The following is a 17,223-nucleotide window of genomic DNA, read 5'->3' as shown; positions in this document are numbered from 1 at the left end:
ATAAGGATTCCAGCATGTCCTGAAACAGTGTTGAAATATTGTAAATGTAGTAGCTCCTCATGGCACCATGAATATACTTGAACACAAGTGTTTCATGTCTTCTTGTCATCCTTTCTTCAGACTGAGTGGCTGTAACCTGTCAGACAGAAGCTGTGAAGCTCTGTCCTCAGTCCTGAGCTCCCAGTCCTCCCGTCTGACAGAGCTGGACCTGGGTAACAACAACCTGCAGGATTCAGGACTGAAGCTTCTATTTTCTGCAGTGGAGAGTCCAAAGTGTACGCTTGGGATTCTCAGGTCAGGATTCAGTCTTTTCTGATGATGATTTAAAACCTGAGTCAGGTCGATAAATGGCTTACTCATTTACAACAGACATGATTTGTTAAATCACCTTATATATGTGTGCTTAAGTTTTGTGGTGCTCTGATTTATTGCCCGTGCTGTCTTTCAGTTCAGCTTTGTCGAGTCTCTGGTAGGATTTCTTTTACATGACCTGTGTAAAAACAAAACAGGAAACACATTAAGCTGAAGTAAGATGCACAATTTGACAAATGAGGCACAAATAATGTTGCTGCTTTCTGGAAAGTGCGTCTAAGAAGACCCAATGGAGAAAGTGAAGAGAAAAATCAAAGATTAAGAAGAAGAAAATGGCAGAGGCAGTTTCTCTTGGACTGCCTGCAGATGGGGTGAGACTCTAGAAACAGGGATGATTGGAGAAAATGTAAAGAGGCCATATGATAAACAAGGAGATGAATACTCTGGTGTTCTGGGGATAGTGGGAGTGAGAGGGAGAGATGCCAGTAAATGATTTCAGAGAATCAGAGCTAAGAAACCAAAGCAAGTGGGAAACTACAAACATGTGGACAGACTCATAATTAGGCCAAAGACACATTAAAACAATTATTACAGGTTTAGAAACGGATGGATATGAAGGAGCTTAGCATGAATTTGCATTGAGGAAAGAATAGCAACGAGCATCAGAGGAAACAGTTAGGAAAACTAAAAGGATGTACTGGCAGGAATACTGCAGTACTTTAGGAAGAACTACACCAGTTAAGAACATGAATGCAGACAGGAAACAACAGCAGCTGTTGTAAAGTAAATTCAAACTCCTTCATTAAATGCAGCTGGTTGAGTTGAAAACAATGGAGACTGATTGTGTTACGTTGTTTATTCTCTATAGAAATGGAGCAGAAGGAGTGCATGCAGAGCTGGACGTGGGCTGAATATACATGCGTGTATCTGTGTTGTCTGTGAGCAGAGAAAACAAAGCGCTGGAAATGTCCAGTGTATCATAAGCCAGCCAGTCCTGTTACTGCAATTCACTTCTTCACCAGAAAGTGTCACCATCAGGCTTCAACAGCAGTTTCCAGTATTAATAATGTTAATGAGCTCCAGGTAGTATGGATGGGAAAATGTAGAGATGCTGGGCAAACAATATGATCAAATCCACAGTGGGAATAATTGAAGTGATGACGGCAGGTGTAGAGAACAAAAATGAATCATATTGAAATGTTAAATCAGGAAAATCCTGGAGAAGAGGATAGTTCTAATGTTCAGTTTGTAATGTTGAATTCAAAGCAGCTCTTAAGTGCATAAAAATGACTTCACCTGGGAAGGATCAGGTGTGTTACATCATGATGAAGCAGTTAGAGGAGGCTCTGCTGCTCTTCTATAATAGAATATATCAGGAAGCTGGAAAGAACTGTGAAAGCAGGGAAAGACCCCACTAAGACCACAGGTTATAGGCCTACAGCTCTAACATCTCATCCAGGGAAAGTCATGGAAAGACTGTCAGTGGACAGACTGATGTATGTGACTGAAAGAAGGCAGCTGTTTGCACCTTCTCAGCAGGGGGAGGAACACCATGGACCCAGCAGTCAGTTACAGTCAGAGATGAGGAAAGCTCAGTGCATTAGGAGATGAGGTGTGGTTTGTATCAGCCAACTTAAATGATGGAAATGAAGGAGCTGTTCCTGGTTAATATTCTGTGTTTGCTAACAGTACCACAGACCCAGGCCTAATCTGTCATCTGTTAACACGTCCAACATCTCCTCATTTATTGGTGGATAATCCACTAACTTGTTTTAATGCACAAGTTCATGTGATGTGTGTGGCTCGCTGCTGCTGATACAAAGTTGGAGGTAAACAGGTCGGCTAAAAAAGCTGAAGGGAGATGGCTCATAACAAATGACCGCCACTTTATTAGGTCACGGGTGAACTGTACCTGAGACAGTGGGCACTGTGTACCGAATAAAGTGTCAGCCATGGTAAATGTGTTTCCAAGAGGAGAAAACCAGCTGGCAGCAAAGGCAGGGAGGTGTCCTTTCCACCTAAACAGGAGAGGAATATAAAGATAATGAAGGTCACGGTTTGTATTTCATTCAGTACAGTGATGTACTGATCTAGGATCAGTCCAATCATCAGCAGTTTGATCCACGTATGGATTGAAGTGTGTTTGTGAAAATGTTGGACGGTTCCTTTATCAGTGTGTAACAGTGTGTGTGTGAGAGCCATGTAATGTCCATGTGTGCATGCTGACTGTGCTGCTCTGACCCCCCTCCTCCTTTCAGGGTGGAGCCTGCTGGAGTCCGATGGTTGAGACCAGGTCTGAGGAAGTGTAAGTGTGTTTTTAATGGGATTCATGAAAACAAAGCAGCACACATTCAACCATCTTCATCATGTCAGGAGTCATCATCAAAGTGTCAATCAATGAACAGATGATGGATCAATAACTGCAGCTGGATTGTGTTTGTTCTCTCCATCAGATTCCTGTCAACTCACAATCGACACAAACACAGTGAACACAAAGCTCCAACTGTCTGACAACAACAGGAAGGTGACATGTGTGAAGGAGGTTCAGTCATATCCTGATCATCCAGACAGATTTGATGGTTTTTATCAGCTGCTGTGTAGAAATGGTCTGACTGGTCGCTGTTACTGGGAGGTCGAGTGGAGAGGAGACGTTTGTATATCAGTGAGTTACAGAAGCATCAGAAGGAAAGGAGGCAGTGCTGACTGTTGGTTTGGATACAATGATCAGTCCTGGAGTCTGTACTGCTCTGATGATGGTCCTCAGTCTGTCTGGCACAATAACATACAAACATCCATCTCCTCCTCCTCCTCCTCCTCCTCCTCTGTCTCTAACAGAGCAGCAGTGTATGTGGACTGTCCTGCTGGCACTCTGTCCTTCTACAGAGTCTCCTCTGACACTCTGATCCACCTCCACACCTTCAACACCACATTCACTCAAACTCTTTATCCTGGGTTTAGACTCGGTTCCTTGTCTCGTGGTTCCTCAGTGTCCCTGTGCTGAGTGGAGTGTAAAGAGTGTCTCCTGTTACAGAAACACTCTGACTGTTGAACAGATAGTTCAGTCTGTACATGTCTGTCTCTTTCACTCACAAACACGTTTTCAGATTCATGGATTCAATCAGTTGATGTTTGAAACTCTTCTAAATGATTCCTTGTAAACTTCTTCCTCTTCAGTCACAAACAAACAGGAAGTGATGTCACATGTGTTCCTGTCCACACAGCAGAATAAGTCTATTGCTGACAGTGATGTACAAACAGAGTGAGCATTTCTGAGGCCCAAAATAAACTGAGTAGTTCACTGAATGAACAATGGACTGTGAGCTCAGTTCCTTCATCATTAGTATGGATTATATATGTATATGTATTATATTAGTATCATATATATCAGGTGCTGCTGCTTTCAGTCATTGTGCAAATGTGCTGTTTGTAAGCTTGTAAAGCTGCAGTCAGCTGAGACTGAAGAAGTCACCTGATCAGTGAGCAAACGTTTCTGAAAACGTCCAGATGAACAGAATCAACCTTTTGGGATCAGCCAGCAATGCAGCATCATTGTTGTTCAGCTTCAGAGGTTTGCAGGAATGAACTGATGACCAGAAACAGCTGCAAAGTCCAAGAAAATACCAGCTGGAGTTCAGCTGCATTTGAAGAAGTCAAAGAAAAGTAAGGATGGCAAAGGGCGACGTTTTCTTCCAAAGAGCTGCAAACATGGTCGACGCCTCATTAGAAGAATCATCTGGACATTTGTGAGGAACTCTAACCAAGAAAGCAACGTCACACAGATCCAACAGACAGTTTCCATGACTGCAAGTGTTGAGTGGAAAAATGCTACATTGCATTATTGCATCCTCTCACCACAGGAGGCGCTGTTGGCACCACTGATTGCTGATCAGCTGTTCTCTGATGATCTGATTGATACTGTGAATAACGGGACTCACTGAACTCTGTGACACAGTGAAGATTACAGAGTTTAACTTCACCCTTTAAGACTGACCACAGAACCAAGTCCGCCAGAGCTTTTGTTATATTTTTACATGCTGTGGAGCCATTTGTGGGAGCATTTCAAGTTGCTATACATCAATACAACTGTTATAGCCCTAATTTTAATAATATGTATGCATTAAGTCCATAGTAACTACATAAATTGCAAAAAAAACCTCTGCTCATCCATCTCTGTGAGTATCAGGATACATTTGGTTCATAATACACAGAAAAATCAGAGTTATTACCTGTAATAAATGTGAAAGATTCCTGCAGTGATAACCAGGCAGGACTGAAACACATCCAAGCTGTCACCACGGTAACAGCACCGTCCATCCACAGGTGAGGGGAGGAGCAAAAAGAGGGACTTTGACCATTTTATACTAAAAACACTCAACTAATGTTTCTAATATGAAACAAATAAGCCCACATTAATGTGAGCGTTTATTAAATAATAATAATCATGATTTCCTCCTGATCTCATTTCCACAGCAGAGAAAACTGTGGTGTATATTGAGGTGGAGGGTGTGGTCTGTGGCTCAGGTGTAGAGTGAGGGTGGGGTGCACCACAGCAGCATGCTGGGACTGCTGAGGGTGGAGGAGGGAGTGATGATGACATCAGAGCTGCAGCACAGAGACCAGTGAACACACAGTCTGTTCATCTTTGCATAGATACAATATACAGCACAATATTGAATGACAGACACGCTGTGGGAGCTTCCACAGATACACTGACGTCAGCATCCAGAGTCCTCCTGCTGCTCCCCCCTCAGAGCCCCGTGATCAGCACCAACACATTCAGTTAGATGACAGAGTCCAGCTGCAGCTAGAATCAGCTCCCCTCTGTGAACAACAGCACAGCGTCAGTGTTTCACACTCAGTGAAAGGAGGAAACAGCAGAAGAACACCATGTGTGCTACGTTTCCCAGGACACACTACAAACTGCACAAATACAGAGCAGCACGTGGAAGGACCTGGAGCTGCATTTACAGAGCTGCAGACAGCGTGATGTCCTGTATGGACAGGTGGAAGGAACCAAGTCCTCAGCTGGAACACTCGTGTTTGTCCACAGACAGGAAACACAGCAGGAAACTTCCTCACAGAAGTGCAGCTCATGGATAACACACTTCCTGTCAGTCAGAATGAGGCTGCAGCCAAACACAGAAAGGTGTTTTTGTCCAGATGAGCCCAGAGAAGAAACACGAGTGTTCACAGACATCAGAAGCTCAGAGAGGTGAAACATGAGGTTGGAGTCCTTGTCAGCATCCAGAAGAGCTGCTGTGAAACCCTGAGTACTCATGACAGACTCTGATGGCACAAACACATCATGATTCAAACAGAAAGACAAACATGGAGCTCCTGATCCTCCTGCATGAGAACAAGCTGACATGAGCGCTGTGTCTGAGAGTGTCTCCCTGTCACAGTGACAATAACACAGCTGCTGCTCACAGTCATTAAACTGACCTGAGGTCAGCTGTGCTCCTTACATATGAACCATGTGACCTCACATCAGTGCTGTGGATGACTGTAGTCATAGAAGAGTAGAGCTGTAGCAGGTGGTGTGAGGAGGAGGTGGTGTATTCTAGTTAACGCAGTACTGAAACACTCCAGCAGAGGGCGCTGTTAAGTCCTTATTGTAACACAGTTACTGTGTGCAGTTAGACTTCATACATAATCTGCACTTATTTCCATCAGACATGCTGTCAGTAAATGATTGGTTTCTATACATTTCTAAACACAAAACCTCTTCACACTTCTAACATGCACATTTACACAACTAAATGGCAGTATTGATGAAAAGAAACACATTCAACAAATCCATTTAAACCTTAAAACAAACAAAAGGAAGCATCTCTATGGACAAACAAACCCCTCCACTTGGTTTGACCTGCTGATGTCATGTGTGACATCAGCAGGACTTTAAAATGAGGAAATGCCGGGCGGGCGTTTCCCCACACCTGACCCTCATGAAGACTGAAAAGACAAACAAAGTAAGAACAAATGACTTAATCTGTAACATAATAAAATGTAAAGAAACATGTAACTGAGTATTCAGCTTCATTTGCAGAATGTTTGATTTGCCAGCAACTGAATGCTTCCACACACAAACCCGGCATAGTGAGTGAAGCAATGTTACTTAACAAATAGCAAATCATAGCAAATACATAGAAACAGAATAATGTGTTTAATATGCAAAAGAAGAAGAAGAAGTAAACACATATGGGACAAATGGAGACCATTGCAGCTCATCCACCAGTGGGGTAAAAAGAGCAACCAAGAAAGTGGCAGCCTGCACGGCCACAGATGTGCTGGAGGAGCTAGAAGCTCTACCCATGGAGAAACTCCTGGAGAACCTTGCTAAGCCTAACAGGGGACAGGTACTTCTGCCCAACCTGGCAGCCACAAAGTGAACTCATTTAGGTAAAGATAACCACATGCACCTAACCAGCCTGCACCAGCCTGACATTTCTTCCTCCTAAGTAAAAACCAATGGATGGATTGAACTTAGAGTCTCAGCTCAGTTTTCTATTTTGACCACCTACACCCCAAGATACTCTTTTAAAAAGTGTTGTTTTCAGATCCCTTTGAAGTTCATAAAGGGCCTGTTCATTTTCATTCAGATGTTTTATTACATAAATGTTACTGTTTTCTTTTGATTTATGCTCCCACTACACTGCACCTCTACAAACAACAATGCCACGGACTGTCAGCTGCTTTTACATGCTGTGAACATGAGTAGGTTTGATCAGAGTTTCAATTATCAAAGAAAAGACAAACTGAGCAAAAAGAAGGAAAAAAAGACCAACTTCTTCCCAACTGACAAGAAAAATACTCGTCATGTTTTCATAATAAAGGATCAGGCTCCCCATTTATGACAGCTTGGACCAATAATGTATGTTACACTGATGCTACTGTAGAGACAGGGTCAACATCTCTGTTTAAATATAATTAATATACAAAACACAACAAAAGTTATACATGAATTATTCATTATTTTTACTATTGATAAAATTCATGTATACTCATCAAAGTTATACATGAGTAACGACATTATTAATAATGATTAATAATAATAATTCTAATGCCAACATGATGACTGTTCATAGCTCCTGCTTTGAAATACTGAACTTAAACATTGACCTGATGAAAGATCACAATTCACAGTGGCCCACTGTCAGAATCATTCTGAATATAAACTCATCGAGTTAATCTGAACCTTTCTCAAATGTGCTGTGAATAAATGCTGCTGCAAGCCACTGTGGGAAAGCTGTGTTATTATCATGGAAACATCTGTGACACATTCACAGAGGACGAGGACACAAAGGGACGACACGCAGAGGCTGTGTTAAAGTCAAAAATCCAAATCTTTAGTCCTAAACAGGCAGTGGTTACAAACAGGAAGACGAGCAGTCCATTAAACAGTCTACAGGGTCAAACATACAGAGAATTCAAACAGCTATTAAAAACAAATAACTGGACACTGAAAAACTTCAGTGATGTGTGAGGCACCAAAGGGAAGCAGCTGAGTATATTCAATGAATTCTCTTCAAATACAAAGACAGAAACTCCTACAGGCAGCATGCAAACTGAGCAGGATACACAAAGATCAGAGATTACAAAAGAAATCAGAAAAGGATTTCAAACTTACTGAGAGCAAGGCCTCTGTTACAAATCTGTCTAATAGAAAAACATGCTGTACAGATACAATACGCTCAGTGTTCATGGTCATTTAAAAACTGGCTCTACCTCAACCACTTCAATATTTTATGAAGTCACTGAGTCGACCATTTCTACAGTTTGTTTCCTTCATTGCAGTTAGAGTGCGGCTGGTAAGGATGAAAACACACACAGAGCGTAAATTGTCTTTGTTAGTAACAAACGTCAGCAAAGAAAAGACAAAACACACAAACACTCTCATGATATTCATGAATCATTAGAAAGCATCCAAACATTCTGCTCGTGGACTTTTACAGTCTTATTTGCACTCGCTCATCTTCATAATCATCCTGATCAATACATGACAGGGGAGGCTTTGAGGTAGGCGGGGCTCTCTGCTGATGTCAGCATGAAAGGCAGGACCAGCGTCTGCCACATGTTGGTGAAACATCACAGTACACTGGCGTGGTTTCCTTTCCAGATGTTGGACGTTTGACACTTCAACGTTGAGGCGAACAAGAAGACACAGTTTTGGGTCGGGTTGCTGCAGGGTTTCTAACTGAGCAAAAGCAGAAGCACACAGACCAACAGGGATCAGATGCTGAGTGTTAGAGGAACATCTGTGCTGATCACTGAATGCTGCTGTGGTCTCTTGTTGAAGTTGGCTGGTGGGACAGTCTAATAGTGATATCCTGCCCATCGGAGGAACACTTTTAAAAACACATGCAATACTTTGTTTGTATTACAGTCACAGTTTATGTTATTTTTGTCCTTTAAAAGTGTTGCTGTACTATAAAGTCCTATAATTTGAGGCTAAAATGGCTCAGAGAGTCTCTCTCTCAGAGGATCTCCTTTGAAAGTGGAGACGGCTTTATCCGCTGATCCACGTCACTTTACCTGGATGTTTTCTTTGAAGCTGGATGAAGACTCCTCTCCCTCACTCCTGCTGCAGCTGTGTGGTCCAGTTGGCCTCTGAGGTCACAGTCAACATCTGTAGCAGAAGAGGGCAAATAAAAGTCCAGGTTACCAAAACTGGGAGCTTTTCCAAAATAGAGCGTAACTGGACTTTTTCAGCCTTACAGGCAGATAGTCGTCTGAAGCTGCAGCTTTTTCTTTTTAGCTTTTTCCAATCTCTGCTCTCGGCTTTCTTTGAGAACATGTCTGCTTTCTTGGCATGGGTCTGTCTGCTGTTGGTGAAGAGACTAAATCCACATACTCGCTACTAAGATCTCCTCAAGTAGTCTCAACCAGATTACAGTTTAAGAGTAAATGTCTCCTGAGAGTTTCACCTTGGGGAGATGCTGTCTTGCTAACATGCAATCATGAGCATTAATCTATGAGGTGAAAAAGTCATTTTAAAAGCTCCAGCCACAAGTTTTATTTCATCTGTGTTTTGGTCAGAGTCCCATCAGACCTCCAGAATGGTGTCAGAGTGTTTTCTATCCACGTGATGAGCACAGGCCTCAGGTCCAGACCTCCACGGGCACCATAGCCTCTTTGGAGCTAATAAATGGCCTGCATTTGTATAGCGCTTTTCTAGTCCCTAAGGACCCCAAAGCGCTTCACACTACATTCAGTCATTCACCCATTCACACACACATTCACACACTGGCGATGGCAAGCTACATTGTAGCCACAGCTACAAGCTAATAGGTGCAAGAAGGTTTTGTTGGGATAGGAACTGAAGAGGAAACTGACGAGGAAGGCAAGGATCTTCTTCAGCTCCTCCGAGCTGGGACCTCTTTGTGTAGGCCAGCATTGGCCAGGTAGCCCTCCAGCATCGCTGGATGGCCGACAGTGGAAAACCTAGAGGAGTAGGAGAGAAACAGCAGCTTGGAGCATGTCTTTATACTGTTTAGTTTTTAGAGCCACAGACTTTCTTTTAATGTCATTGTTCAGGATCTATGACTGATTATGTATTTATTGTATTCCTCCATGACTGTGTGACAGCAAGTGGAAAAAACCAGCTTCACCTTTGTTGATATGCTTGTAATTTTAATATTGATTAAATGGCCCATGAAATAATAGAAAGCTCATATATGAAAATGTATTTTAAGAAGTAAAATGTTAATCTGAGTACAAAGGAGTACACTCACCTTCTGGTAGATGGAGGTGTAGCGAGCGCTGGTGAACATCCAGGCCTCCTCGTAGAACTGATCACTGATTGGATCCAAAACATCGATGGAGGATCTGTGTAAGCGCTGAGGATCGTCCTGATGGACAGAACAGAAGGAGAGTGAGACAAGTGAAGATATACTAAACAACACTGTGACATGAACTGAGCCACACACAGTTTGATTCACAGGTGATTGACACATTATTTGACCACGAGCAATCTTTTCTGGTTTGACGCCGTCTTTGTAGCCAGAAACCAGCTCTCTCCTCGGCTTCCTCCACTACACGCTTCCCCCACGCCAGTCTCCTCCGTCACTATAAAGGGGAGAGTCATGAGCTCCATCACCCTCACCTGTGCCGTCCAACGTCCCGCCACCAGCCTCCACTGCAGCAGGCCAGAGACCACACCCCTGCCACAATAAGTAAAAGTATATCCTTGCTGTACCCTTAATGCTAAATGTGCTAAATTAACCGCTGCCTTTGCCCCTTTGGGATTATTCTTATGTCACTGGGATGTTGACCTTTGACCTTCACATTAGAGAGATGGGCAGACATAATTAGTGTATGAATTTTAAAGTAACAGGTAATAAAGAGAGTGTAGCAAATGTAGTCAGGTTTATTACTCTGTATCACACATGAGTGCCCGAGGGAGGCGGGGCTGACTGGGGAGACACAGGAAACAGAGAGACAGGGCTGACTCGACATGAAACGATGAAACGTGGGACACGGGAACAGAAACTAAACACAGGCTGAAATGAACACTGAGGGAGGGAGAACTAAGATTACTGAGAGCCTGATAAATAAGAAGAACAAAAACCAAGAAAAACAAGAGTCAAAGAAAACCAAAAACACAAAGCATTGGGCCAGGACCCACTGCTGTGACATTTATATGTGATAAAAACATTAAAAACTGCTCAGATGTTGAAATCTTTCTACGTATACTTTAGGTTCAGCTCTCCAGCCTGGCATTTGGTTAAGCATGATTCAAACATTTGATTTTGTTTAACTGGTTTTAATTATAGTTACTTTTTGTGAACATTTGTTGCAGCATTTAAAAATACATCATTTATTTTCAAACTTTTATTTGATTTAGAGCATCATGTTTGACCAACGTAAATGTTTTAATTTCATATAAAATAACTGAAACAGTGAACTAAATATCTGAAATCTTTCCTTCCTTAAAAGTTATAATCCTACTTAAGTTATAGTGCAAACGCTTAAGCAACAAATATACTTGATGCTAATTAATTAATATTTCCCTTTGATGTTGCAACTATGCGGTCACTTCTGTCTTTAAACAAAATAATATTTTCCAGTTACAGAAATCATAAAGTCCAAACTACACTGAAAAAAATATGTTGTTGGATTTACTTAATTCAATGGTGGACATTTGTTGCACACAGATGTTTTGCTTTGGCAGCAACTTAAACAATTGAGTTAAATTAACACAATTTATTCATGTTCAATAAGCCTGTGCAATTTGTGTTGATAAAATGTGACTTAAACATGTTTTGATGAAGTAATTTGAGCTCTTGGAATATTTTAATCCTTCACAATTTTCTCACTTTATCCCAACACCATTCAATAACTTTTACCCAATACTACTTGGTCACTTAAGTACTACATGTTATCTTCAAATTACATTTTGCTATTATATTCTAGTATCAAATACACAATTTTCAAATGGAGGCCTTATAACAGATTATATTGTTCTCTTCCAAGATGGTTGCTGGCATCCACCAGTAACCTTTCAAAACAAAATGTCTAATTTCACTGCATTGACAGTAGGTAAAGAATTAAACTGACATTACTCCTCCACTGAATCTACATAAATCAACAGTTAAATAATGTCAGTTCTTCCGTGTTCTCTGGAATCAATCACAGCAAAGAAATTAGACTGTTTCTTTTGAAAAATGTTGGGAAAGAACAAATCAAGATCAAAAATCAAGATTCAGTTAAACAACAATTATAACTAAACAATTTGAGATAATGTTAGTTTCCATTAACATTAAATTAGGTTACTGAATTGGCAAACACCTTCCTATTAACATTACCCATTTTACCCCAATAACTAAAGAAATTAGCACTTGCAGGTCAAAACCTTTATTCAAGAGATGCAAAAATAACATTGATACAGTGACTGTCAAAAATTACAGCACTGATCATACTGTGACATGTTGGTTCAAAACAGCACACTTAGAAATATTCAACGTTCTTTACTTCAACTGAATGAAACTGAAAACACCATTTCACACGACCCATATGGGATATTTAGACTGTATAACTGTTCACGCTACATCTCTTCACTAGTAAAAGAAAGAAAAAATACAAAGAGAAATTTAAAAATGCTGCCAAAGTGCTGCACAGAGCAAAAGGAAAAACAAACAACAACAAAAAAATGGCCCTGTCCTCATGGCAGTTGCAGTGTATATACCCAGATAGCAAGGAGACATTGAACAGATGTTGATTTTCCATCTGAATCATCAGAATCGTCAGGATTGAAATGTCAACACAAAACCAATGTTGAAACAACATTGAAATACTGAAGAAACCTGACACTGACATTGAAATAACATTGATTCACTGTTGTTCTGTCATCGTTGATTGTTGATCTATTTATAGTTGACAAGGTGACAACAATCACGTTGAAAAATCATCAATTTATGGTTGAGTGGGAAATTAAAGCTGCTACCACTTGGACTATTCCGCAGCACCCCTATCACATTGGTACGTCCCTCCAGGTAACCATTGTCTTGTACAGTAGAGCGGGACATTAGATTTACTCTCAGTGGAATTGACCGGAGAAGGCATCAGTTCATGCACCGCACTGGCCTGCACCACGATTAGTATAAGGTAAGAATGAATGACTTTTGTTCTATTCGTTATTTCCACGGTTGCATTTGAATAACAGTAAAAAAAACAAAACAAACTTGTTAATGTAAAGTTTCGGATAAGATGTGGGAGCCCGATATTGTGTCTACTTTCATCTTACAATCCGGCAACAAATAAATTGCACTGCAAACAAAGTCTATCAACAAAGAAAACATTTTCGTTTCATACTTTTCCGTTATATTCCCTTACAAAGCTAGCTTTAACGCTTCGAGGGTTCCTTTGTTCTTGCCGTCGCCTCGGCGCTTGACCCAGACTTTCGCTCTGTAGTTGCTTTTTAGCATAGTACTACAAAAAATTGTAAATCTGTGATATATGATTGATAAACGTAAAGGTAACTGTATAAATGTGTTCAATGACTTTGTTACTTTTAATGATTGGAGAGCACCCGCTTCGATTCGCACTCAATTCAAACTTTACGCTACACGCTCACCTACCTTGCGTTTGCACCTTTTGTCCACACGTAAACTGCGTTTCATCAACTGAAAACTGAGATTTTTAAAGACGCCTGCCAGGGCGGATATTTTCGAAACCTCTGCTTTAGCATTTACGTGTGGACGAGGAAGACGGAGAAAACGCAGCGTCAAAGGTGTGCGCCTATTTTGATGCCACACTGTGCGCCAAGTTTTTGTCTCGGTGCCATGAATTCCTACAATGGCAGACTTAGACAAAATACTGTTAATTTTATTATCTTCAGTGTTTAAATGCTTACATATACACACGCAGTTGTATGTTAAATGTTAAATCAAACTGTAACTTTAGGAAATAATATTCCAAAAGCACATTTGTAATTACTTATGACCGTTTTCAACTTTTTTTCTTTAGACAAAATCCCCTGTACACATATAGTGACTCAGAGGATGAGCAGCCCACAAAAAAACGGTTTCCCCAGCCCCCTCGAGTGAAAATACCAGGTAATAAAATACTGTCTTGTGTCTTTGTACATATCTGTGTGTGACACAAGGAAACTTTTGACAAGTTGTCTGTATTCTTAAATACTTAAAAAAAATTATCTTTTTCTGTCAGACCTGACGAGAGCTGTTAACGAACTCCGTGAGGAGGTCAGAGCCATCCGCCGTCCCTGCTGCAATGAATCGGTAGATGCTGGGGTACTGCCTCTGGATTTGCCCTTGCACAACATTGAGGAGCTAAACAATGCAGAGGCAGCTCTTCAATCACAAGAGGCAAATAAGGCAATGGTAAGTATATAAAGGTTATGTACACTTTGTAACTATAAAGTGTAATAGCTGTCAGATGTGATTTAAATACATAACAACGGCCTGTTGATTAAACACACAAGCACTTGCATACACATTAAAGACATGAGACACGCTAATTCCATCTCTTAAAATGTGTCTATAGGTGAGACGCTTTGCCTTGATTGGAGGGACCACACTGGAGGTGCGAGTCCGCCGTGTAATGGCTTATGCCATTACAAACGAGCTGGCCTCGGTACTAAACTGGGCAGGGAAAAAAACCAAGGACCAGACAAAGCAAAAAAGGGCATTTAAAGATACAGCGCTCTGCAAATGCATATTTGGTAATTTTTACCGTTTTTTTGCTATATTACTTTGTCCTTCTTAATAACAAGACTTTCATGTCCGGTTAATCTGGAGATGGAGTCTTTGGTCTTTGGCTTGTTTAGTCCTCGGGTTGTAGTTTGTACAGCCCGAGGACCCCATGTTTATTTTGTTTTAAAGACAGTTAACAAGAGCTTATTCATGTGCTCTAATTCACTTTTTTTGTTTGTGTGTGTGTATTTTTGTCCTAGATGGCCTGACGCAGCAGTTAGGGGCAAACTCTATGTCCGAGTTTGTCTTTGCACAAGCAGTGCAGAAATGGCTCCGATACGCCCCAGATCGTTTGGGTGGTGCAGGACGCACATCCATGCATCCCCATCCCAGAGTAAAAAATTACAAACTTCTGTGAAACATATAAATGGAAATAGGAAACTGTCTTTTAATAAAGTATTTAGCAAACGAAACATGCCTATTGACCTTTTTTTGTTTAGTTTTTTCTCTGTTACATCACATGCAATACTTTCTTATTTTAGGATATTAATATTGACATGATACATTGTGAGACATTTGTTGTTGTTTTTTAAAGGGTGTCCAATTTGAGGAATAAGTACAATTATGTGATTAGGTGGTTTAAGTATTGATGGACACATGCAGTAGTTTAGTATTGGTTAAAATACCTATAAAGAGAGGTAGATTTCCAGTCATGATTTAACTGTTGTTTTAATAAAAAGCAACTGTGCGAAAGAGGTGGAAAATCAACACCATAGCTCAACAGTGTTTCAATATCAGAATCTGACATTGTTTCAATGTCAACAGTATTAGAAAATATAACGTTGAATCAATGTCAGGTTTCAACATTGATTCAACATCAAAACCTGACGTTGTTTCAACATTAAAAAAGGGTGCAAGAGTGACGTTAGGTCAACGTCACACTTCAACGTTGATTCAATGACACAGCCTGATATTGACTCAACATTGTTTCAATGTTTCCTTGCTATCTGGGTAAAAATGAGCCCTGCGATCTGTTCCTGGAATTGAGCTTCAAAAATGCAGCAGAACAAGTGTGAGATTTAAATGTCTTCTCACCTAGAGCTGATCACCTTGCATGCATAACAGTGAGCTTTCCTTGCAGGAGCAGTTTTGTCTTAGTTGTGAGCTTTTCTTGTACCGGACTCTGCGCCCCAATTTTAGTGTCAGACCACACCTTCAGAGTATTCCATCAGAACCAACCACGACGCAAGAGGAACACTGATGACGTGCAACCCCATGACCCAATCTGGGGCAGTGATGTACCAGCGGAGTTCAAGTTGTGGACCACCGGACAGAAGGTCCTGCACTCACTGTTCCCTTGGGTCGGAACTGGAAAAAACACGTTAAGAATTGAGACTCTTGACTACCGATTTGGACTTTTCCTGAACAGCTCAACAAAGATAAATAAGGCTCAGAATGAGGAAATCGACGCGATCAGAATAGTGGTCATGCAACACAGGGTCGCCCTGGACATGATTCTCGCTGAGAGAGGGGGCCTCTGTGTCTTATTCAACACCACTTGTTGAACCTATATCCCGGACAACGTGCACTCCTTGACCATGACCACCGCCCTAGACAAGTTGCGACAACTGAGTAATGCGCAGCAACAAGACTATGTCACGAACAATGAGGACTGGCTGACCTGGCTGCTGAGTGGCAGCTGGAAGACCCTCGTGATAAAAGGACTCGTACTGATAGGAGTTCTGCTTCTATTATTGTGCTTGTTTTCTACATGTATCCTACCATGCATAAGATCCATGATTGACAAAATGGTACAGGCCACAGTAATTACCTATGTTGGACTGCCACTAGAAGATGAACCGGATGAAGAAGATTTAGTATAGAAACACACACACACATACTGAATGATGCTACAATTGAAAATGTTATAAGCAAGTGATTGTTGGCTGATAATAAAGTATGATTAAGTGAAAAATATTAACATCAGGAGGGGATGTTAAAGAAGAAACGCTTTAATGAGTTTTATGTTGCATTAAAGTATATGTTCATATTTTACTCTTAATAGGAAAAGAACAAAATGTACTACTCGCTCTGTTTATAGAAAGAGGAAGTTCACCCTATGATATTTATACGAACTTACACACACACACACACATATATGCAAAATTAGAGGAAACTGCTATGCTTGTTTCACCCTGCTATAAATAATAAACGACTACTGCAGCTCGGTGTGAGTCCTCTCTGAGCCCTCACCCGTGCAGCACGTTAACCGTCTCCAAGTGTCTCAGTGTTGTTTATTCACCTGTTTGATAACTGTAAATCTCTGACAAGAGTTTATTTATATCATCTTCACGTGAACACATTCAAGAACATAACAGATGAAGAAACATTAAAAACTTCCACACTACATGAAGCAAGAAAAATAGTTTATTCCTTTATGTAGAAAAAACAGAAACATCAAACATCTCCAAGACTCTCTTTGAAAGAACTAAAAACCTTTGTTCTCATGGTCCAATCATGAGTGAACTCCCCGATGAAGCCTTGTGTGCTAAAACATGTCAGAGTTTTAAAGGTTAAACATGAGTTTCCAAAATGTTTTGCTGGAGAACAATGAACTATTTGACTGAGTTTCAATCATTTACAGACGAGCAAAACCAGGACAGAGAAAAAAGGACAAAACTGACTCAGTAAAAAACAGAAAAGAAGATCCCATGTAGATCTGTATTATGTAGAAGTTCAGCCCAGCAACCAGTTCAGTTCA

General features: G+C 40.9%; 1 protein-coding gene and 2 long non-coding RNA genes across 5 annotated transcripts in view; 2 read left to right on the top strand and 1 right to left on the bottom strand.

Annotated features, from left to right (window-relative positions):
• Positions 1-4,431, top strand: part of LOC146672564 (protein NLRC3-like) — a 78,052-nt gene extending 73,621 nt beyond the window's left edge. For both annotated transcript variants that reach the window (XM_085401267.1, XM_085401266.1), the window contains 3 exons: positions 121-294; positions 2,571-2,617; positions 2,766-4,431. In XM_085401267.1, the coding sequence (XP_085257393.1) occupies positions 121-294; positions 2,571-2,617; positions 2,766-3,313 (769 nt within the window). In that variant the 3' untranslated portion in view covers positions 3,314-4,431. The remainder of the gene's footprint in view (positions 1-120; positions 295-2,570; positions 2,618-2,765) is intronic.
• A 3,205-nt stretch (positions 4,432-7,636) lies between these two features.
• LOC146672563 (uncharacterized) lies at positions 7,637-9,449 on the bottom strand. 2 transcript variants are annotated; one of them, XR_014910365.1, is made up of 3 exons: positions 9,028-9,449; positions 8,845-8,938; positions 7,637-8,506 (listed from the first exon to the last, which is right to left on the bottom strand). It is a non-coding gene; the product is annotated as an uncharacterized LOC146672563 (long non-coding RNA). The 2 variants fall into 2 exon arrangements; XR_014910364.1 differs by having other exon boundaries at positions 7,637-8,502.
• Positions 9,450-14,039: 4,590 nt separating this feature from the next.
• On the top strand, positions 14,040-14,925 carry LOC146672562 (uncharacterized). Its single transcript, XR_014910367.1, has 3 exons — positions 14,040-14,150; positions 14,314-14,491; positions 14,723-14,925. It is a non-coding gene; the product is annotated as an uncharacterized LOC146672562 (long non-coding RNA).
• The last annotated feature ends 2,298 nt before the right edge of the window (positions 14,926-17,223 follow it).

This window comes from Rhamphochromis longiceps, linkage group LG3, assembly GCF_057381845.1.
Source record: "Rhamphochromis longiceps isolate RC_006_pf linkage group LG3, R_longiceps_female_GT1.1, whole genome shotgun sequence".
NCBI classification, from domain to species: domain Eukaryota; kingdom Metazoa; phylum Chordata; class Actinopteri; order Cichliformes; family Cichlidae; genus Rhamphochromis; species Rhamphochromis longiceps.
The sequence above is the reverse complement of the archived record's forward strand: the minus strand, read 5'-3'. Positions and strand labels throughout refer to the sequence as shown.